General features: G+C 50.1%; 1 protein-coding gene across 2 annotated transcripts; it reads right to left on the bottom strand.

Annotated features, from left to right (window-relative positions):
• Nucleotides 1-1,092: 1,092 nt before the first annotated feature.
• Nucleotides 1,093-22,700, bottom strand: Rpap1 (RNA polymerase II associated protein 1). Of its 2 annotated transcripts, none has more exons than XM_050134082.1 (25): nucleotides 22,566-22,700; nucleotides 19,486-19,736; nucleotides 18,877-19,025; nucleotides 18,540-18,629; nucleotides 15,800-15,920; nucleotides 14,333-14,554; nucleotides 12,569-12,748; nucleotides 11,235-11,350; nucleotides 10,951-11,049; nucleotides 9,919-10,020; nucleotides 9,349-9,609; nucleotides 8,939-9,118; nucleotides 8,687-8,821; nucleotides 8,225-8,395; nucleotides 7,437-7,594; nucleotides 6,715-6,873; nucleotides 6,390-6,591; nucleotides 5,781-5,890; nucleotides 5,363-5,558; nucleotides 5,026-5,178; nucleotides 4,672-4,814; nucleotides 3,184-3,940; nucleotides 1,879-2,055; nucleotides 1,686-1,745; nucleotides 1,093-1,586 (listed from the first exon to the last, which is right to left on the bottom strand). In XM_050134082.1, exons 2-25 carry the CDS (start codon nucleotides 19,661-19,663, stop codon nucleotides 1,437-1,439), a joined length of 4,269 nt encoding a protein of 1,422 aa, XP_049990039.1. In that variant the 5' UTR covers nucleotides 19,664-19,736; nucleotides 22,566-22,700; the 3' UTR covers nucleotides 1,093-1,436. The 2 variants fall into 2 exon arrangements, with proteins under 2 accessions (XP_049990039.1, XP_049990040.1); XM_050134083.1 differs by having other exon boundaries at nucleotides 9,349-9,516.

Below are 22,700 nucleotides of genomic sequence, written 5' to 3'. Positions count from 1 at the left end.
CCAATAAATACTAGATTTAAAAAAAAAAATGGCCGAAGCCTATGTTTTAACACCTGAAAACTGAAGTTACGCCTAGTAGTTAACTAGCCACTTGGTAAATTCTGAGCTGTGCAGTGGTGCCATTTAACAGAGGAGGGCAGATGTAAGCATGAGACCAGCCTGGTCTACAGAGTGAGATCCAGGACAGCCAAGGCTACACAAAGAAACCCTGTCTTAAGATAAATAAATAAATAAACCAACCAAACAAAACAAAAACAAAACCTTGAAAACAAACAAGCGGTGTGATGAGCCACACCCCCAATCCCAGTCCTTTGGAGGTAAAGCCAACCTAAACTGCATATGGAGTTCAGAGTCAACCTGAGCTATATGAGACCCCATATAAAATAAGACACAGGGCCCGTGAGGTGGGGACCAATGAAGAGTATGAAATAAAGCAGGGCAGTGAAAGGGTGCTTGCTGCTAAGCTGATGTCCTGACTCCCTGGGACCCACTTGGTGGAGGAGGACTCACTCTTCTTAGTGGTTCTCTGATCCTCGCCCCCTCAAACACACACACAATGAATAAAATGTAATTTAAAGTTGAAAGGCTGAGGGCAGCGATGCACACTTGTTTAAGAAAATAAGTAAACAAAATGAAATTAGACAATGTATGTTTAGATCTATCCTCCCAGTCATGGTCCTACTAAGGAAAGTCCACTGTGGGGCTGGAGGATGGCTCAGTGGTTAAGTGCACCTGAGTTTGGTTTCCAGTGCCTACAGCAGACCGCTCACCACCACCTATAGCCCCAGCTCCAGGGGTCCGACATTATCTTCCGGCCTCTGTGGCCACCTGCACACGCGCCATTCATACACACAGAGGCATGCACGTAAACTGGCCTACTGGAGTGGCATACGGAAAGTACTACATCAGGCCGACATTGGCTTGGCTGACCCCTGTCCTTCCAGGGGCCTGCAGAGTTCTCCAGGACCCACACCCACTCTGTCACTCTCACAGACTTGCAGGACACATCTTCCCTTCTCCAGATGGAGACTGCATTTACCTCCCACCTCTCTCCTTGAGATAATCCAACATTACAAAACAGTCTGGAACAGCTAGAGTAGAAAAGAATTTATTTCAATGGGTAGTAGAGCAATGACACACCCTGGAGGTGAGGAGAGGGGACTCAGCCTGTTCTGTGCCCTCAGTGGGGTAAACAGCTAAGTCACCCTCCGCTCCTAGCACAGCCCTCAAAGCCCCAGATCCTGAGTTCCAGTATCGGGTGGAATAAGCATTCCTTCCATTTCTAAAAAAGGCTCAAACAATGTGCTCGCAGGAAGGCGAGCCGTGTGTTCCCTTGTCCCCCACTTTCCCTCATGAAATGGTGTTCTTCTGTAAGAGCAGACTTCCAGTGTCAAGGCCCAGGAGAATATATCCATCTCAAGCTGGTGCCAAGTGCCCTACGTCTTTAATCCTCCATTCTGAAGCACCTCTGTGGGCAATGTCTGAAGGTACTGCTGTCTCAGACGAGGCAACTGGGAATACAGCTCAAAGCCCTCTGGGAGGCTGGAGTTGGGAAGCTTGTAGTGGAGGAGATGCTGCCGCAGACCCTGTAGAGAGGGCAAAACCATGAAGTGGGTAGTGAGTCTGTTGAGGTTTGGTTCCTTAAGCCCCTGTATCTTTCATCTTCCCAATACCCACAGTCCTACCTCATCTGCCAGCAGCCACGTTTTCTGCAGCATATTCCTCCGGGAAGCCTTCACCTCATCCTAGGAGCACAAGAGGGAGATGTGGTACCTAGCCGAGGACTGATACCCACCACTGGCCTGGTTAACTCTCATCCCCTTCCCAACTGGACCACCAGCTCCCCTCCCACTCTTTGAATATGGAGATGGGACTTACTGAGCTCTTTGGGTCTTGGGAGAAGATGAAACTATTGACATGAGCCACAGCTACAGTGTAGAGGACAGGGCACCAGTGGGGACGGAGCGCGCCAGTAACCAGGGCCCGGAAATAGAGCCGAAGGAGAGGCAGGCTGTCCTCGGCGGGCTCTGTGAAGCACTCCAAGGGCACAGGCAGCTGTGAGGGAGGGAATGAGCTCTGAGGGCGAGGGTGGAGATGTGTGCAGAGGACAGTGGTGGGTGACTCCCGGCCACAGGAGCCAGAGCAGCAGGTCTTCAGGGGCAAAGACTAGTGCTGGGTAGGGCGGGATAAAGCCCTGGGATACATTTCCAGCACACACAGTATTGATTTCTTAAGCCTATTTAATGATGACAAATGCTTATGATATAGGGCTAAATGAAAAAAATTCTCTATGCAGTAGTTCCTATTTTGTAAAAATATACAAGCATTCAAAAGAGACTAGAAAAAATATAAACAGTTGTTACTGAGCTGGGAGTGGAAGCACATGCTCATCATTCCTGAACACATCTAGAGGATGGGGCCAGCCTGGGGTACAAAGGAAGGCACGAGACAGTCTCTGTTCTCTGTGTGGCTGTTTGTCTTGGAACTCACTCTGTAGATCAGGCTGGCCTCAAACTCAGAGATCTGCCTGCCTCTGCCTCCTGAGTACTGGGATTAAAGGTGTGCGCCACCATATCTGGCTCTAAAACTATTTCATTATTTATTTATTTACTTATTTATTTGGTTTTTGGAGACAGGGTTATCTGTGTAGCAGCCCTGCTATCCTGGAACTCACAGAGACCCTCCTGCCTCTCCTCCCACATGCTGGGTTAAGACGTGCACCACCATGCCCAGCGTGGGCTTCACCACCCGTTAGGACTTTGCCTCTTAGCTTTATTTCCAGCAAGTGCTTCACAGACATTTCCCAAAAGAGTCAAACTCTCCCCAAACTTCCCCACCAGGCCAAACCTCTCTTCCCAATAACACTTCTTCCTTACAGAAAGTCCACTCTGATTGTTCTAAAAATTCTCTGAACTCTGACTTACCTTAAATCTGGGTGATTAAGATCTATGGTTTCGTTTTTTGGTCTTAGCATATCTTTCATCTAGGCTACAAGAGTTTACAAGTGGAAGGGAACCTTGCTAATACCAATGCCTACTCTCTGCCAGATACCATGGTAGAAACCCTCCTATTCTCTACCATCCTGACGCCTTCAAAGCTCCCAAGAGGTAAAATGAGGAACCCCGACACGCCAGAGCCCCGCAGGCTCAGCACGGCGGCCCTTGTAAGGCCGAGGACATATACCTGAGTCAGTGGCAGGCCCAGGGCTCGCAAGACCCCCACGTGCTCCCCAAAGAGGGCGAGGCGCAAGGTGACACTGAACCGACGCTGCAGCGGGAGGAGGACCAGGGCCCCAAACAAGTGGTCCCCAAAAGAGACAGCCTCAAAGTGGTCCAAGAAGCTGGCATAGAGGTCAGGAAACGACGTCAGGCCAGGGAGTGGGCAGTCCAGGTTGAGGTTTGGCAGGACTTGGGGCCGACAGAGCCACGCTAAAAGAGCTACCACCAGATGCTGTACAGGAGTCTCTCGGAATAGCTCGCTATCCACCAGGAACACACACATGAGCCGTGCCAGGCGGGCACCAGGAGGCACAGCCCAGAGGGCCTCAGGGCGCCAGCTCTCCAGAACCAGCACCCACTGTAGGACTCGCATGGCGATGCCTACGGTGTCAGCAGCAGGGATCCCAGAGGGAGCATCTGAAGCCCGATGGTAGAGGCGGATCAATGGCTGGAAGGGCCAGTCAGTGGGCAGCAGGGGCTCCTTAGGTACAGGCAGTAGCAGGCTTGAAACTCGGGGTAACTCTCCGCGGTATAAGGCTTGGGAGGTCAGCAGGCTGGCTCTGGCTGGTGAACAATGGGCCAGGTAGCAGCTGCGGATGCTGGGGAGATCCTGGCAAGCCTGAACTAGGAGAGCCCCTCGTTTACACTGAGGGTCCCCACTGTTCCTTAAAGACAGTCCGTCAGAGAAGTCAGCTGCCTCTGGACCCCCTGACGCATTCTCCCTGTAACAGGACACAAAAGCCAAACCTGAGGGCTGGGACCACAGCATCCAGACGGCTATGCCGCCAGCTCCTGAGGGCTTCCGAGTTCAGTGTGTGCTTTTCTGCCCCAACTGCCTCTCACACCAGTGTTGCATAGCACTTAGGAGATGGGGCAGAGACAAATTTACTTAAACTTCTGTGCTTGATCCCTAGCTGTGTGGGGATTACGATGTGTCCCACCCAGCTCCTACTTGTTTATTTATGGGACAGCCTCATTCTGGTGTTTGGCCCAGTTCCCATTCATTCATTCATTCATTCATCTGCTTTTGAGACAGTCTCTTTCTCATGTAGCCCAGGCTGACCTAGAATTTGACAGGTAGCTAAGGCTGGCCTTGAACTTCTGATTTCCTTGCTACTACCTCCCAAGTGCTGGGACGAGAGGTGCGCATCACCATGCCAGGCCTTCACTCAAATCAGAGCCTCACACATGCCACAGGCCACTGCTAACTACATCCCTGGCTTATGGTACAATTTTTTAGCCACTGTCATACTGTAAAGTCTCATCATTCTTGGGTAGGTTAAAGATGAGTAGCCTCATCTTCACTTCACTAAGGGAATAACAAATTAAGTATAATACGTGAAGGAAAGAGACTAAAACCTAGGTTTTCTGGCTCCAAGATGCTGTTTTGTTAATAAAATTCAGCAGCATCCAAAAATGCCAAACACCAAATGCCTGAAACCCCTGGACTCACGGCAGGAACTCCAGCCGGAACACACAGCTCAGCAACAGCTCTTGGGCGAGGTGTTCACTTCCAGGCAGCAGCCGGCTCAGCAGGGCCAAGGCCATGGTATGGTGGAGGGCAGTACTGGTGGCTGGCTGTGGCTGCAGTGTGGCCTAAGGAAGAAAGATGGTGTTAGTCAGTGCGGGAGGGCGGCAGGGAGAGAACAAAGCAGAGCTGAGTGAGGAGAGGGACAGGGAGATGGAGGACAGAAGCCAGGGAGCGTGGACTGGAGTAGGAGCTGCATGCTCCAGCAGAAATGGCCCAGGCGATGGAGATGTAGGGAGGACAGCAGGGTGGGGGCTGACTCTGCAGACAGGAACCCACCGCTTTTTGGGCTAGCGAGAGCACCAAGTACTGCAGGTGGTACTCATGGCGCAGGGCCCAGGCAGAGAAGGGTGTGAGCTGTGGGGCAGGCACAGGAGCCACACACTGGAGAAAGTAGTTCTGGAGTCCTGGGGCAGTCAGCACAGCAGCCAGCTGAGGAAACACCTTTGTTCAGACCTGGAAACTGACTCTCATGTGTTCCAGGGCTCCCCAGATGGCTGTCCCCTCCCAGCCACTCAGAAAAACAAGGCCACCCTTCTTCTGGCCACCTCTCCCTTTTCCCACCCCAGCTACCTCTGCCCCATGCCTAACCTCTAAACAGGCACCCAAGGTTTACCTGTCCACAAAGCCCCTTGTGGATCCGGACCAGAATGTTGAGGAGAGAGAGGAGGGCAGTGAGGAATGGGAAGGGTGAGGTTGAGCCAGCTATACTGAGAGGGGGACAACCTCCTGCACAGCCCAGGGACACAAGGCTGGGGAGGGCTTCAGGAGCAGGAGCACAGGACAGTGGATTGCAGAGCGGGGAGCAGTGCCTGCGAGGAGAACGGAGATGCTGAGCCGACTCTGGTCTGGAGAACAAAAGCAGGACCTGGCTGTGCAGATCAGTGCTCATGTTCCTCAGAGTCCCAAGGGTTCTCCCTGCCGGGGCCCCTAAGGGGCCACTTCCTAGGATGGATGGGGAAGACAGACCCAGGACCCCTCAGGAGAGGAAGTGCTTCCTCCCCACATTCCCCCAGCCACCCACCAGAGCATACCTCAAGGAATCCCACAGACGGCCCAGAGAAGGCTCGCTCAGCAATGGCAGCAAGAGCTCATCCAACAGGCGCTCCATGTCCTGAAGCCAATCCTCTGGGCACAGATCTGACTGGAGGGCCAAGAGGGGCACTAAGCTGATAGGCCAAAACACCCATTTTCCTCATCCTATAGACCCAGACTCCCCCCAACCCCCGCCATGCTAAGAACCTCAAAGGAAAAAAAAATCTGTTTGGAAGCCTCCACAGCCTGACCTTTCTGAAGGACAGACAGCCCTGAGCTTCCTCCAGTGCACAACATCTAGGGGTACATTAGAAGAAAAGACAAGCTGAGCTGCTGCTCAGGGGGCTCAGGTCCCATCAACAAAGTTCCTGGGAAACAGCAGCAGGAAGACACAGGTAGAAGAGAAAAGGAGAGGTGGGCTCAGTAGAGAAGCAGCTACACGTGTGAGGCTCCGGGTTCCACTCTTCCACTCCCAGCACCACATCTATACATACCGACCCCAAGCCACAGAGACGGGGAGAGGTGCCAACAGAGAAGGAGTGGGGAAGTGGGGTCAGAACAGGAGGAAGAGGGTAGGATGCAGAGAAAGACAGGCAGGCTACACTCACCTGCTGGCTCCAGGCCTGGTAGTAGGCACCCAGGAAGAGCAGGCAGGCACTGGGCACTGGGCCCAGGGCATTCCATACATCAGGTCTGGGCAGGAACTTTAGGGTCTGCTTTAGACATGGCTCGATCAGTGGCTGAAGTCCAGATACCTGTGTCCAGGTGACGGAAGAAGGGATGGCCGACACGCAGGTCTCAGCAGAGTCACTGCCGGAGTATCAAAAGGGGCAAAGGTGTGGGTCCTGCCGCCTTGCTCCCTGTGGAGGAGCATTCCCACCTGTTCTGGGTTGCTGCTGGGCATGCCTGCCGACAGGCTAGCACCTGGCCTACCTGCTGGGTTCAGGATGTGTGCTGCTAGCTGCCAGAGTCAGCTGGGTAAGAAGCGTGAGCAGAGAGGCCATTCGCTGCATGGAAACTGGCTTTGGGGGATGGGTGCTGAGCTCCGTAGGCAGGGTCTGCAAGGTCCGCATGAGCACTGGGTACAGCTCCCTGGGGAAGAACAACTGGCCTTCACTGTACGAAGAGACCAAGATGAGGGCACAAAGCACAGGCCTGCCAGGAGCTTCCATCTGGTGAAAGAGCATCGGGAAGGAGAAAGCCCCAGGGTGGAGACACTGTGCACTGCTATGTCCTGAAACTTGGGACGTTTGCAACCCTCCAGGTTGCCCCCCAGCACGGATCTGACACCTGACTTCACCAATGTACTAATGCTTTTGTCAAAGACTGTAGCTAACCTTCTCTTCCCTAGCAGGTCCTGACTCCCAAGCATCATCCAGGAGACATCCCTCCCTTCCCTAGCAGGTCCTGACTCCCAAGCATCATCCAGGAGACATCCCTCCCTTCCCTAGCAGGTCCTGACTCCCAAGCGTCATCCAGGAGACATCCCTCCCTTCCCTAGCAGGTCCTGACTCCCAAGCGTCATCCAGGAGACATCCGCTCACCACTCTTGGCCTCCCCTCCTCTGGACCCTGAACAAAGCTGAAGGAAGTAACAGTAAGACTCAAAACACACAACGGAGGGCTCTACAAGAGACCTACTCCCGCTTTCCTCACCTATAAAGGTGGCCACCCTGGCCATAGGAAGCGACCACGGCCCACAGACGGAAGGCCTCCGTGCTCAGCACCTCTGCCTCCTTGGCAGGCAAGGCCAGCTCTTGTGGAGCTTCGGCTAGGAACCGGCTCAGACGGCTCCTGAAGTCACAGCTGCGGAACTGGAGAGGAGCACAGGTGTGGCAGCAGCATTTCCTAACTGCTCTCTGGCTCTCTCTTGGAAAAAGGCTCAGGCTGGTCCCACTCTAAGTCTCTGTCGGGCCACAGGGCCTATGGCTCTGGGCAGGGGTGAAAGAATCTCGGCCCTTCTTCATCTTTTGTAAGCACTGATTTGGGGCTGCAGGTGCTCGCATGTCACAGCATGCACATGGAAGTCATCTCCTTCCTCCTTCCCTGTGGGCTCTGGAGACCGGCCTCAGATCATCAGGCTTGCCAGCAAGTGCCTTTACCTGCTGAACCGCCTACTGGCCAGCACTCCTTCCTCCTTTTTGGACAGTGTTTGCTAAGTACCTTTTCTAGGCTACAGGTGACAAGTGCCTATCTGCAGCTAGCAACTCTGGATCAGTTTTGCATCAGAGAACCTTCCCTACGTTATGAGACCAGACTAGGTCCAACAGACCCAGGTGCCCAGGCTCCTGCCTGCTGGTCTCTGTTGAGTTTCTGAGCAACTGGACCAGAGAGGAAGAGGAAGGTGAGGTGAGGTAGCTGTCCAGAATTAATGGATCATGTTTAATCTAGCCCAAATCAGCCCTGTCTTATGCCCTCCAACTTTTGCCTTGGGTCCTGCTTACCAGTCGGGCAGCAATATTCTTCCCAGCTGAGGCCAGGACTCTAAGCAGTTTCATGGCAGCAGCACAGGGCACTTTGTATAGACTGGAAGTAGGTCCCACCCCCATGGGGGACCAACTGGTAGGCAGGAATTCTTGAACTATGGTCTCTATTAGCCGAGGACACTCTAGAACCTGCAGGAGACAGGAGGAAAAGGGAGGCAGACAGGATCAAGATGAAGCCCCTCCAGCTGGGCACATACCATGGCTATGCCTATAATCTCAGTACTCGGGACGCTGAGGAAGGACTTCCACAAGTTCCAGGCTGCCTGAGCTATATCATGAGCCCTTGGCCAGCCCGTGCCATAATGAGACCCTATCTCAAATTAACAGCAACAACAAAAATAACAATAACAAAACCCACAAAATAAAGAAGGAAGAGCCCAGGGGTTGTTTGTCCACTCACCGCCCTGCTCCCCTTCTCACCCTCGTGGCTGACTCCAGGGAATGCCGGGCCAAGCGGATAAGGACAGCCAGGATGTCAAGAACCACAGAGGGCCCTGGGCAAGTCACCTCCAGCACATAGCGCAGCCGAGGCAGCAGGTTGGTAGCCAGGAGCCCCTAGTACTCAAAAGAAAGAAACCCATTGCCATATGAGGTGAAGACCCAGGTCTAGACCTCTCCTGCCCAATAAACCTGCCCACTAGGTCAAGACCTGGAAGGTAGATTGCCCTCTACCTTGATGACATCATGTCTGGCCAGGTCGGGGGGAGGGCGGCTTTCTTCCTCAGGGGTCTTCTTCGCCTTTTTGGTTGTGGGTTCTTCATCCTCACCTTCATCATCTTTGTCCTCCTGGCTGGGCATCAGAGGGAACACCGAAGCTCCATGATACCAAGAGAAGGTGCTGTCAAGGAGCTCCTGCCGGAGGATGGGGCAGAGTTGGGAAGAGACGGAAAGGCATGAAAATGGTTCCAAGGTAGAGCAAAATTCCTTCTCCCGACACACCAACAGCAGAGGCAAGGCTCCCAGGACTGTGGCTTTGAGAAGAGGCTGCCAGCTGCTCTCTGTTCTCCATTCTGCCTGCAAAGCCTTGGCAAAGGGCATACCCAGAGTGAGGAGCAGAACCCCCGTTCCTACCCCTGACATACCTCATCTCCAGGAGCTACTAGTAGGGAGCGAAGAGCCCGGACGGCTGCTGCGATGACACCGTCTACCCTGTCATCCAGAGAGAAGCGAAGCAGGAAGAGGAAACCAGCATCCAAGAGGAGGCGCAAGATACCGCCCACTAGGCAGTCTCCAAACTCACCAGCCTGGGCCTTGGGATCAGGGGGAAAAAACTGTTGAAGATGCAGAACTTGTATGGGCCTTGCTGGCCCATGACCCTGAATTTGCCCCATTCCTAGTCTGACCTACAGTGCAAAGAAAAAGAGTCTAAGCCGGGCAGTGGTGGCACACGCCTTTAATCCCAGCACTCGGGAGGCAGAGGCAGGTGGATCTCTGTGAGTTCGAGACCAGCCTGGTCTACAAGAGCTAGTTCCAGGACAGGCTCCAAAACCACAGAGAAACCCTGTCTCGAAAAAAGCAAAAAAAAAAAAAAAAAAAAAAAAAAAAAAAAAAAAAAAAAAAAAAGCAAAAAAGAAAGAAAAGAAAAAGACTCTAAGGCCAAGGGGTGAGGGGTGCGGTGGAGCTAGGGAGAACCAGGCCCGCAGTCCACTTACCCTGCCGATGATCTGGGACAACACGTGCAGTGCTAGGGCTCTCTGCTGGGACACCTGGCTGCGGGTCAGATGGAACAGCTCCTGGAGAGAGTACCCTGCTCTCTGGTGCAGGGACAAAAAGTCAAAAGGAATCAAGAACAGGGCAGAGTCCCCCAAACACCCAGGAAGATGTCGAGGAAAAGGCAGCATTAGCCAGTGATATCTAGTTCTGGCTCTCCTGGGAGCCTCAAGCTGATAAAGAATACAGGACATACACAGCAACGGTGGCAGAAAGCAGACAGGGATGCAGTAGCTGCTGGATTTTCTTTTTAAAGATTTTATGTATATGGATATTCTGTCTACATGTACATCTATCTGTCCACCAGAAGAGGTCAGCTTATCCCATGAGACTACAGTTACAGGTGGCTGTGAGCCACCACATGGGTGTTGGGAATTGAACTCAGGACCTCTGAAGGAGCAGCCAGCGCTCTTAACCACTGAGTCATCTCTCTAGCCCAGTAGCTGATGTTTAATTTCTAAGCAGAAGACAGGTGTGGAAAAGGAATCTGGTCTCGGTGGAGGGGTAGAGCTTCAATGGCCTAGCATGGACTAAGGGTGCAGCCGTTGCTGGGAGTGAGCCCTGTGAGGCTGTGAAAATAGGGCGACCATGTGGCCGTCAGCAGAGTGGTACAGCAGTAGAGAGGGCAGAGCTAGGGGGTCCATAATAGGCTGTGCTGCCAAGCTAGGAGCTGGGACCGTATCCTATGAGCAAAGGAGACCTAGGAAAGGTAAGGAAAATCAGGATGGCAGTCCCATGAGGGCTGGAACTGTCTAAGGGAAAGCACGCAAGGCCTGGCTCTTGAGTTCCAGAACAGAACGAGATGCCAGTAGGAGGAACAGCATTTTGACTCTGAACTGAGTGATAGCAAGGCCATGAGCTGGAACACGGCACACAGATTAAAGGCAACTGACCAGATATCCTTTTCTGCACAGATGTTAACACACCTGCCAAGAGCTTCCCAGTCCTCTCTGGGTCCCATGCCCACGCTTTACCTCTGCCTCTTCTCCATGGTGGTGCAGGCCCAGGTGGGTGGGCAGGTCCACATCAGGTGCCAGGAGCTCTCCTTGAAGGCTGAATCGGGCCTGCATTCTCTAAGAGAAAGAAAAGAGCTGGGCTCACACAGCAGCGACTTCTCCGTCACACTCAAGCCTTTTCGGACTGGGCCTGGGCGCTACCTCTGACTGGAAATGAGGGTCATTTCCTCAGGGCCAGGCAGGAGATGGGAGAAGCTGAGAGCACAGAAGAGCAGCGTCCCCATCCACCTGGTCCCTCTCACCTCCTGTGTTTGCTGCCGTCGGAGCGGGGGCAGGTCCTGTGTCCAGTGGAGCTTCTCCAGCTCAACTGTGTCCATATGGAGCCATTCTTTGTTGAGGGTCACGGGTAGTTTCAGTGCTAGGGAGGCAGAAGCACAGCATTCCTCAAGGGACTCAATTCACCTCTCCCGTAAGATTCCCCACTGGCAGAGGGCAGCTGCCACAGGCCCTCTGCATTGTCTAGCAGCTCCAACCCTCAGCTATGGCTCAATGGTATGGTTTGGGGGCTGGAGCTCCTGGGAACTGGATGAATGTTTCAACTCTAGCAGACACGGCTAGTCCTGGATCGAGAGAGAAAGAGGAGAAAAGAAAGAGGAGGAACAGAAAAGGAAGAACCTCTGCCAAGGAAAGTACCACAGTCCTCTCTGGTACCAGACCACTGAAGGAGCAAGGGAACAGGGAAAAGAGGAGGGGGCAGCTATGCTGTCCCAATGGTGCAGGATTTCGAAACACCTCTACCACATCCTCCAGCTTCCCCACCCCCACCCCGCCCCCACTCAACCTGCCTGGCTGGCCCAGCAGCCCTCCAGGAGCAGGAGGTTCCGGGTCATAATGAAATTTCCTCTCTTGTAATCCCTAATGGAATAATCTTGTTTCTGGGAAATAAGTGCTCCCACTGGTCTCTCTTCTGGTCTGGCGTGTCTCTAGTCCTGCATCAGATTCTTCTCCCCTTACCCTGGCCCTGCCATCCCCCTGCAGCACAGAAGAGGGAGGAAGCAGGAGCTGTGCACCTGCAGCAAGAGCAGGAAGATGCCTGTCTCGGGAGGGAGGGAGCGAGCGTCAGTAGCACCTCGCTGCCTCCTCAGGTGGGAGGGAGTAGTGGTAAGAGGATGAGAAGCAGAAGTGTGCGCACCAGCAAATGAGGGCTATCTGAGCCAATTACAGCACTAATGAAGATTAACCTTCCATCTCCACCTCTCCTCCCCATCAGCCAGGCCATGGAGGAAGGACAGTCTTTTCTACTTTTTTTTTCCGTGTGTGTGTGTGTGTGTGTGTGTGTGTGTGTGTGTAAGTAACAAAACACTCCTCGGAAGTGGCTTTTCTCATCCACCATGTAGGTTCCAGGGATCTAACTTGGGCTGTCTGGCTTGGAGGCAAGTGCCTTTATCCTCTGAGCCATTTCACCAGCCCACTCCCCTCTTCTGTAGCCCTGGTGTCCTGGAACTTGATATGTAGAAATCAGGCTGGCCTCAAACTCACAGAGGTCCACCTGCCTCTGCCTTCTAAGTGCTGGGATTAAAGGTGTGCGACACCACCGCCTGGCTTTCCTCACTACTCTTGTGTCTCTCCTCCCCACCTGGGGCTCTGGGCTCCAGCTTGTCCTCCTCCATGGGCTCACTGGTAGACGCTGACATGATGGGCTCTTCTTTAGCGACTGGAACTGTGGGTCTTCCTGGGCTCTGCCCCTTGGGGTCCTCAGTTCCTGCTTGCTCCAAGGCATGGCTATGAGATCTCAAGAAGGCAACCAAGCTGGGGTCTGGGAGTAAAGGGGGAGAGAATAAGAAGCAGGGTGGGCACTCCCTAGCCTTCCCCACACCTGACACCTGCTGAGAGCGTCCACCTCTGGGTGCCAAGGACAAGACAAACTGCTTCCCAGGCTGGTCCAGGACCCTTGCACTCTCCTGTGGCTCTGTAATGACACTGCCAGCCCACACCTGTAGCCCCTGGGGCCTGACTACCCCCATGGCCCTGCTCTCCACAGTCCTCTGAACCACTCTGGCCACCAGGCCAGAAATCTGAAGCAGCTGTGGCTTAGTGAATGTTGACTAGAGCCTAAAGGAAAACACTTAGATGAACAAGTTCTTTCAGTCAGTTTGTACATAGATTCACTAAAAACTGAACACACGCTCCATAAGCGCTCACTATACCGTGCGGAACAAGACTGACTCTGAGAAAGGCGTGGCAGACCACACTCGCCTGTGTACAACGGGAAGTGCTGTAGGTACACCAGAGGATAAATACAGCTGTAATAAGGCACAGCAGGAACTACGACAGCTCGTGCGGAGATGCAGATGGGGCCGGGGTGGATAGACCAGTCAGAAGCACTAACTCAGACTGAATCCGCAGGACCAGATGTGTAGAGCACTTTGTCTGGCACTTGCAAGGCTCTGGGTTCCCTGTAACACCCCCTGCTGCCCCACAATTAATTCCTTCTGAAGTTCTCACCATCAATGTGACTTGTGGAGAAGTTCTTAAATTTCTGAGCCTCTTTTTTTCCCCTTTATGGATTTTTTTAAATTGTTACTGGGGACATGGGAGGTTATAAGTGCCATGGTGCAATGGGGAGGTCAGAGGACAATTCAGTGGGATCAATTCTCTCTTTCACTTCCACATGGGTTCCAGGAATCAAACCCTGGTCATCAGGCTTGCTCAGCAAGCACCTTTACCCACTGAGCTATCACACAAGCTCCACGTTTTATATTTTTGAGGATTTTTGAGGAACGGTCTCACAGAGACAGTAGGCCTCAAACTGGACTTGTAGCTGAGCATAAACTCTGGCCCTCAAGAGTGCTGCAATTAAAGGCCTGTGCCACCCTGAGCAGCAGAGACTGAGTTGTTTTTGGTTTTGAGACAGAGTTTCTCTGTGTAGACTGGAAGTTGCTCTATAGACCAGGCTGGCCTTGAACTCAAAATTACCTCTGCCTCATGAATGCTGGGATTAAAGGCATGCACCACCGTTGTTGGGCTATTTTTTTATTTTTGTTTTTTTTATTAGTAAAATTAAGTTAATACCTATCACTCTCAGGAGTAGAGGAATAGTTTAAGAATAAAACGGAAAAAATGCATGAAAGTATTCAGCATATAGCACATCAATCTTCAATGCCATTAAATAAATAAATACTCAAAACAAGTCTGTCCTATATGCTGTAGTGGCTCACTGCTTCCCTCAGCTCCTTTAGGGGCTAGAGGTACAGTTCATGATAGGATATTTGCCTAGAATATGTAAGGACCAGGGTTCAATCCCAGCTACGAAAATAAACACACACGCGACAAAGTGCCCGGCACTCAGAGTAACAGCTGCTGCTAGCTTGGTCCCAGCAGGGAGATCTAGCATCATTACCAAGCTGAGCCAGTAACTGCTGCTGCTCCTTCAGGATCTCCTCGGGAGCCATGGCTTGCAGTCTTGCAACATTCTCTTCATGGATGGTCTGGACTTCCTGCTCAGCAGCCTGGCTCCTCAGCCCCTTCCCTGTGACCAGATTCGATCTGTGGAAGTCATGGCTGCCCCCTGGAAACTGGCTGCCTTTGTCCCTGGAGAACAGTGTTTCAGAGGGCACAGCACCTGAAAGAAGCATTATAAAGTAATCAACGTTATTACTCTGTCCTCCTGGCTCTACCTAGACCCTCGTCTCTTCAATAAGTCAACCAGTCCCAGAGACCAGTGATGAACTTGGGATTTTGCTGGACACCGAATGGAAACCACACAGCATTCCAGACATTCTGGGGAGGCGAGGTGGCAGCTTCTCAGTCACTCTTCCCTTAAGACTTATATGGGAAGACTTCCCTCTGAATCATCAGATCCTGAGTAGCCATCCACCACCAGGAGTTTACCTCTTGCCCTTCCATATCACTAATGAAAACTGGTCAATATTCTTTACAGTCTCGACCAGACACTACTAACCTCACCTCAGCACTTCCTCTTCAGCACTGAGCCATCTTTCCAGTGCCTCTTGTTTAATTCTGTAGATAATGTAGCTCTCAAGGACTAGAGGCCGAATTAATAACTAACCCTCCCTTAGTAGTTTCTATCTGAAGTCAATTCAAAGTATGCTTGAAGGAGCTGTAGACCAGGATGGCCTCAATTTCAGAGATCCACCTGCCTCTGCCTTCTGAGTGCTGGGACTAAAGGTGTTGGCCATCAGACACTACATAGCTGTTATTTATTCTTTCTTTATTTAAAAATAATTCTTGTCAAGTGCTGGTGGTACATGCTTTTAATCCCAGCACTTGAGAGCCAGAAGCAGGCAGATCTTTGTGAATTAGAGGCCAGCCTGGTCTACAAGTTCCAGGATAGCCAGGCCTAAACAAAACAAAACAACAACAAAAACCAAAATGCCAGGCGGTGGTGGTGCACGCCTTTAATTCCAGCATTCGGGAGGCAGAGGCAGGCTATCTCTGTGAGTTTGAGGCTAGCCGGGTCTGGAATTGGAGTTGTGGATGGTTATGAGTCACCATATAGGTGCTCAGAACTGAACCTGGACCTCTGCAAGGAAACAAAGATAAAAGGACAGAAAGACTAAATAAACTACATTTGAGAGCTGAAGTTGTAGCTCTGTTGCTAGCATGCACATCCTTGCTAGGATACATGATGCCCTGGGTTTGATCCCTATAACCCTATAAACTGGGCTTGGTGGCACAGGGAAGCAGGAGGATCAAATTTTAATATCATCCTCCACTAGACGGTGAGTTCAGGCCAGACTGGAATACATTACATCTGTCTCTGCCCCACTTCACCACAATCTGAAAAAGAAACCACATTTATAAGAAACAAAAAAGACTAATCTAAGCATGTTAGCCCAGCACTCACCCTCTGGTGGGTCTAGGTTGGGGACAACTTCCCCAGCTGCTGAGGCCCGGTTTTCAGTCGCCCTCCTTGCTGCAATCTCTTGGGCAAAGATGCTCCTCTTACCCGATGCTCCTGATTTCCCCTGCAGGGCAAAGAGAACAACTCAAGCTGCTGAAATTTATTACCTGCTCTTCCTTAGCTCCTTAACCAAGGCTCTGCAATGAAGAGGAAAGTAACTTTCTCAGAGCAAGCAGAACTTCTGGGATGTGAAGGTACACATCTGAAACCCAGCACTCTGGAGGTGCAGGCAGAAAGAAGAAGAGCTCAAGACATTCTCTGCTACACAGCAAGTCTGAAGCCAGACTGAGAAATGAGACCTTACCTCAGAAGAATAAAGAGGAACAGCAAGATGGCTAAATTGGTAAGGGGACCTGAAGCCTGACAACATGAGTTTGATCCAGGGGAGCCACATGTTGGAAGGAGAACTGACTCCTACAGGTTTTCTTCTGATCTCCGTACCCAGGCATGAACACACTTGTGAGCACACATATAAACATACAACACACGTGCACACACACCTACATCCATGTAAAAGTACTTGCTCTGTAAGCATGAAGACCTGAGTTTGTATCTCCATAACCCATGCAAAACTGGGCACAATTAGCACATATCTGTAATCCCAACATTTCTAAAGCAAGATGGGAGATAGAGACAGAAGAATCCCTAGAAATTCAGAGGCCATTTAAAGCTGGGTGTGGTGGTCACACCTTTAATTACAACACTAGGGACAGAGGCTGTTGGATCCCTGTGAGTTCTGTGAGTTCAAGGCCAGTCTGGTCTATACACTGGACTCCAGGTCAGTCAAGACTACATAGAGAGAAAAAACAAAACAAAAACCAAAGGCCATCTAGCCTGACGTGCAAAGCAGCGAACAACCAAGATTAGCTCTTTTAAAGAAGGTCGAAGGCAGGGAATGACACCTGAGGTGGTCTTCTGACCTCCAGAATTCACACACACCAACTCATGCACACACATCATACACTCATATACATACACACACCAAAGGAAAAAAAAAGAAAATAGGACTTGGACAGTGGATACAGCTCAGGGCTTATTGCCTGCCTAGCAGGCAGCCTTCAAACACTTGGGAAAGCTAAGGAAAAAAAAAATCTGTGAGTCTGAGGCCAGCCTCTTAGGAGACTGTCTCAAACACAACTGTGTGGGTCTCAGTGATTAGGAGCACTTGCTGCTCTTACAGAGGACTTGATTTCAACTCCCAGCATCCAGAAATGGCTCATCACCATCCATTAACTTCAGTTCCGTGGGTTTCAAAACCCTCTTCTGATCTCCACCGGCACCAGATAAAAGTGAAATTTTGAAGAGGACTGAAGAGATGGCTCAGCAGTTGAGAGCACTCGCTATTCTTCCATTCCCAGCACCCCAGCAGGCAGCTCACGAGTGCCTAGAACTCACTTCTGTGGGCATCAGCACTTGTGTGCACACATCCACCCATACATATAAATAGTTATATACATACAACTACATAAAATACATATAAATAAAAAAAAGTTTTTTTTTAATGGTTTTCCAATACAGGGTTTCTCTGTGTAGCCTTGGCTGTCCTAGAACTCACTATGTAGACCAGGCTGGTCTCGAACTGCCTCCCTCTGCTTCTGGCTTAGTTTTAAAATTAAAAAAAAAAAAAGGACTTTCCTTGTCAGTTGGTGGTGGTTCACACCTTTAATCCTAGCACTTGGGAGGCAGAGGCAGGCAGATCTCTGTGAGTTTGAAGCCAGCCTGGTCTACAGAGAGAGTTCCAGGACAGCCAGGGCTATACAGAAAAACCCTGTCTCAGAGAAAAGAACTTTCCTAAAGTACCTAGAGAAGATTTACCCTGAAACTCCTTGAGTACCACCTGTGCTAGACAGCATTATGCCAACGGATACCGCTAGAGTTATCTGGAAGGAGGGAACCTCAACTGAGAGAACAGCTCCATAACATCTGGCTATAAGGCATTTCCTAATTAGCGAAAAATGGGGGAGGGCCTAGCCCATTGTGGATGGTGTCACCCCTGGGCTGTGGACTTGGGATCTATAAGAAAGCAGGCTGGGCACTGGTGAGACGGCTCAGACAATAAGAGCACTGGCTGGGCTGGAGAGATGGCTCAGTGGTTAAGAGCATTGCCTGCTCTTCCAAAGGTCCTGAGTTCAATTCCCAGCAACCACATGGTGGCTCACAACCATCTGTAACGAGGTCTGGCGCCCTCTTCTGGCCTGCAGACATACACACAGACAGAATATTGTATACATAATAAATAAATAAATAAATATTTAAAAAAAAAAAAATAAGAGCACTGGCTGCTCTTCCAGAGGTCCTGAGTTCAATTCCCAGCAACCACAAGGTGGCTCATAACCATCTGTACTGAGATCTGGTGCCCTCTTCTGGCCCACAGGGATACATGCAGAAAGAATATTGTATATATAATAAATAAATCTTTAAAAAAAAAGAAAAGAAAAGAAAGCAGGTTGCGGAAGCCATAAGGAGTAAGCCAGTAAGCAGCACTCCTCCCTGGCTTCTGCATCAGCTCCTGCCTCCAGGTTCCTGCCCTGTTTAATTCCTATGCTGACTTCATCAGTGATGAACTATGACATGGAAATGTAATTGAAATAAACCCTTTTATCCCCCAGTTGCTTTTGATCACGGTGTTTTGCTGCAGCAATAGAAACCCTAACGAGACCCCACCTAAGGTAACCCTGCTTACCTGTCTCTCCTTTGAGCAATGGAACACAGCGGGGAAAGGGACACCACTGGACACAGGCAGAGTCACAGTGACTGAACTTGTATCCCGTTCCTGTGGCAACGGAACACAAAACAATGAAGATGCACAGGTTTCTCCAGGCTGAAGCCTAGTCCACTGGCCTCAGGACCCTCATTCCAAGGGTTCCTGAACCTATGTTGGATCTGTCCTAGGTGGTCTAACATAGCCCTAACCTGACTGCAGAGTGGGAAAGTCTACCTTTCTGCAGCACCCTCTGCTCATAAATCCTTTCTGCTCCAAATGGAATCTCCCCCGCCACCCCGGCTGGACTAACACGTACAATAATTTTAGACAGAACCGCGGTGATATGCTGATCGTGCCTACTCAGCCTCTCCTCAGGGTCTTCATTGTGAGGCAGGGTGTGGCCAGGACTAGGTCTAGCTCTCTTTGCAGGAGCGGGCACCAGAGCTGGGGGCACATCTGGGAGATCTGAAAGAAAGAACCCAGATGTTGAGTATAGCCACACTTTCCTAAGAAGATATCAGAGCTGGGGGCAGCAGCATAGAACAAGACAGACGTTCTGGGTCCTGGATCAAGCTGTGTTATCTTGGGTAGGACATTAACCTCTCTGAACCTCAACCTCTTCACCTATATAGCGGAGCTGCAGAGGTGCAGAGCTGCCTGTGGCGGTGCACACCTGGTATTCTAGAATTAGGCTGAAGACCGCCACAAGTTCTCAGTCAGTTTGTGCTAAATAGTGAGTTCCAACAAGCTTGAGTCACAGAGCGAGACCCTTTCTTACAAACAAAACAGAATGCTAAAAAATAAAAATAATACAAACTTTCAGCAACAGAGGTTACAGCTGGGACAGTATTCAGCCACCTCAGGAGAAAAAGGGGCTCTCTTAGGCTGACCCCTCTCTCCTCACGCCCATCCTGCAGGCACTCACTGTCCAGCATCACCACATCCCGACGGTCCTGCGGTGGGAGCTGGTCCAGGTGAGCATCACCATGTCTCCTACTTCCTTTCACCAGCTGTACCGCCGGAGTTGCACCAGCCTCGAGGAACTGACTCTGGAAGCGCAGTAGGTCCACCTCAGACTCTCCAGGCTTTGGTCTGGACAGCATCTTGGCACTAAAGCTGTGGCCTTTGTATGACTCCTTCCAGTCCTTCTTGCTGTGGGAATGTTCTCATTAACCCCTAGGAGCAATCGAACAACAGCCTTTATAACCGAGCACTGATTATGTTTTTCATGAGTCTCTGCAAACTCACTCCTCATCATCGCCATTTCTTTCTCTCTCTCTCTCTCTCTCTCTCTCTCTCTTTTTTTTTTTTTTTTTTGGGCAGAGGGAGGGGGTTGAGACAGGGTTTCTTTGTAGCTTTGGAGCCTGTCCTGGAACTAGCTTTTGTAGACCAGGCTGGCCTCGAACTCACAGAGATCCACCTGCCTCTGCCTCCCGAGTACTGGGATTAAAGGCATGTGCCACCACCACCTGGCTGCATTTCTTTCTCCATCAGTACTCTCTGGCCATCAATCTAGTACAATTATTTAGAGGCAAGGATGGTGGCACACATCTGTAACCCAGCACTAGGGAGTGAAGGCAAGAGGGTACAGACTTCGAGGTTATCCTTGGCTATACAGCAAATTCAAAAGTCAGCCTGAGATTCTGTATCAAAAAACAAATAAGAGTTGGCGTGATGGCACACGACTTTAATTCTAGCAATTGGGAGGCAGAGGTAAGTGGATCTCTGTGAGTTTGAGGCCAGCCTGGTCTACTTAGTGAGTTCCAGGACAGCCAAGGCTACATAGTGAGACCCTGTCTCAAACAAAACAAAACAACAACTAAAAAGGATATATAGCCAATTTAGGTTGTTTACAATCTGTGCGTGGCAAAACTCTCAAAATGTTCTCAAACTAGATGTTGGCAGCAACCTTATATATGCAGTAAAAAGCCACTGAATGATAAACTTTAAAAAGATAAATTCAGGGGCTGGAGAGATGGCTCAGTGGTTAAGAGCACTGACTGCTCTTCCAAAGGTCCTGAGTTAATTCCCGGCAACCACATGGTGGCTCACACCCATCTGTAATGAGGTCTGGTGCCCTCTTCTGGCCTGTAGGCATACACACAGACAGAACATCGTATACATAATAAAAAAAAAAAAAGATAAATTCACCAGGTATGGTGTAACATGCCTTTAGGGAGGCAAAGGCTGGTGGATCTCTGTGAATTTGAGGCTATTTTGGTCTACATAGAGAGATCTTGTCCGAAAATAAATAAATAAACAAATATATCAACAAGGATTCAATGACTCAAATCAATAAAGAAAGACACTTGCTGCCAAGCTTGGCAGCCTAAATTCAATCCCCACACATGGTCAAGATAGAGTACCAACTCCTGCAAGCTGTCCTCTGACCTCCACAAGCACACTGGCATGTGTGCCTACCTTCACAAAATACAATGAACAATAATGTAATAAAAAAGTGTCAAAATATGGCACATGGGAGAGCCCAGTACACCAGCCATCTTCTAAAGGCTAAGAACAATAAGAAGCAAGGAGACTGGATCTTAAGGGCCTCACCCTTTTACCTAATGAGAGGCTTCGCATATCAAATGGAGATTATTTCCTTGATTGAGAGACTTCAGTAACTGCCCTGAATTAACAGAATGTATTATTGACTTTTCTTCTTACTGACAGGAGCAAACAACTTAAGGGAAGGAAGGTTTAATTTGACTTTCAATTTTAGGATACATTGCCTTATGATAGGGAAGGTACCTGAGCATGAGCATGTGCCAGCTGCTTACATGTATTCTTGGGAAGTGGAGCGAATGCTCAGCTGCATTTCCTTTGATTCTTCTAATTTTATTTAGTCTGGTACCCTAGTCCTTGTGGTGCTGCTGCCCATATTCAAGGTGGTGACCTAGCCAGATAGGTCAGAATCACAACAGTGCTACACATCCAGTCCTATGCAGGATCATATGTAATAACTATTAACTATAGTTACTAGGCCAGTATAGAAAATATCCCTAACACAAGGACTGAAGGGAACAGAAATGTCAAAATAATCATGAGCGTATAACTTAAGGAATAGTACTAAAAGTCAGCTGTGATTGGCTATACTTATAACCCTAGCACTCAGGAGTTTAAGGCAGGATTGAGAGTCTCAAGATAGTTTGTGTGATAATATAACAAAGCCTTGTTCCAAAAAAGTCAAAAATAACATTACCCCTAAAAAGGCTTTTTTGAGCCTTTTCTTTAGAGTCAGGTGTAGTCAATGGCACAATGCTTGCCTAGCATGCATAAGGCCTTGGTTTCTCTGCCCAGTAAACACACACACACACACACACATATGCACACTCACAGGGCTGATGTGGGGTAGTTTAGCAGTAGCATTAGAAATCAGTAAGTCAATAATCAAATACCAGCTCCACTACTTATTAAGAGTAAAATTAGGCAAATTGTTTAAGCTCTTATAAATTCAGTTTCAACTGTAGAATGCACAGGGCTGGGACACCCGTAATCCTAGCATTTGGGAAGTGGAGGCAGGAGGATCAGAAGTTACAGGTCTGCCTGGGATAAATGAAACCTTTCAAAACAACAACAGTAAAAAATTATTGCACAAAACGTGCCTACCACAGTACCTGTTATATAAATAAACCTTAGTGAATGAAAACAGTTAGCTCCGTGCTACGTAAAGAAGCAAATGTACTCCCCCCACAAACTCCGGGAGAGATTTGTCTAAAATCAATTTGTGTTACAAGCTACACCCTGAATCACAATTAACTCAAAAGCGAAGGAAAACTAACAATGGATGCACTGGGTTTTCGAACTGCCCCTTACACCGCAGCCTTCACTTTGAGGACACAACCTGTCCGGTGACTGCGCCGAAGGCTCCAGTTAAGCATCTTTTGGATCACACCCGTAAGCCACGGAAAATGAAGAGCTGTGCCCCCGGTCTATGTGACACAGGGGTCTCAGCCACTGCTATGCAAAGACTCCCAATCAGGTAATGACAAAGTAATCGGACACCTTGCTCCTGCGTTCTCCGCTTGAACCACTTGCAGCGAGTCTCTGCAGCCAGCCACCTACTCGAACGAGGAAGCCCTGGGCGCCGCCATCTTGCCCGTGCGGAGCCGCACTTCCGCCGCCGCTAGAGTTCAGCTT

The sequence above is a fragment of the Alexandromys fortis genome, unplaced genomic scaffold, assembly GCF_014885135.2.
Source record: "Alexandromys fortis isolate MF-2015 unplaced genomic scaffold, M_Fortis_MF-2015_v1.1 scaffold_6, whole genome shotgun sequence".
Lineage (NCBI taxonomy): Eukaryota > Metazoa > Chordata > Mammalia > Rodentia > Cricetidae > Alexandromys > Alexandromys fortis.
Note: the sequence above shows the minus strand (reverse complement) of the source record. Positions and strands in the feature narration are given on the sequence as shown.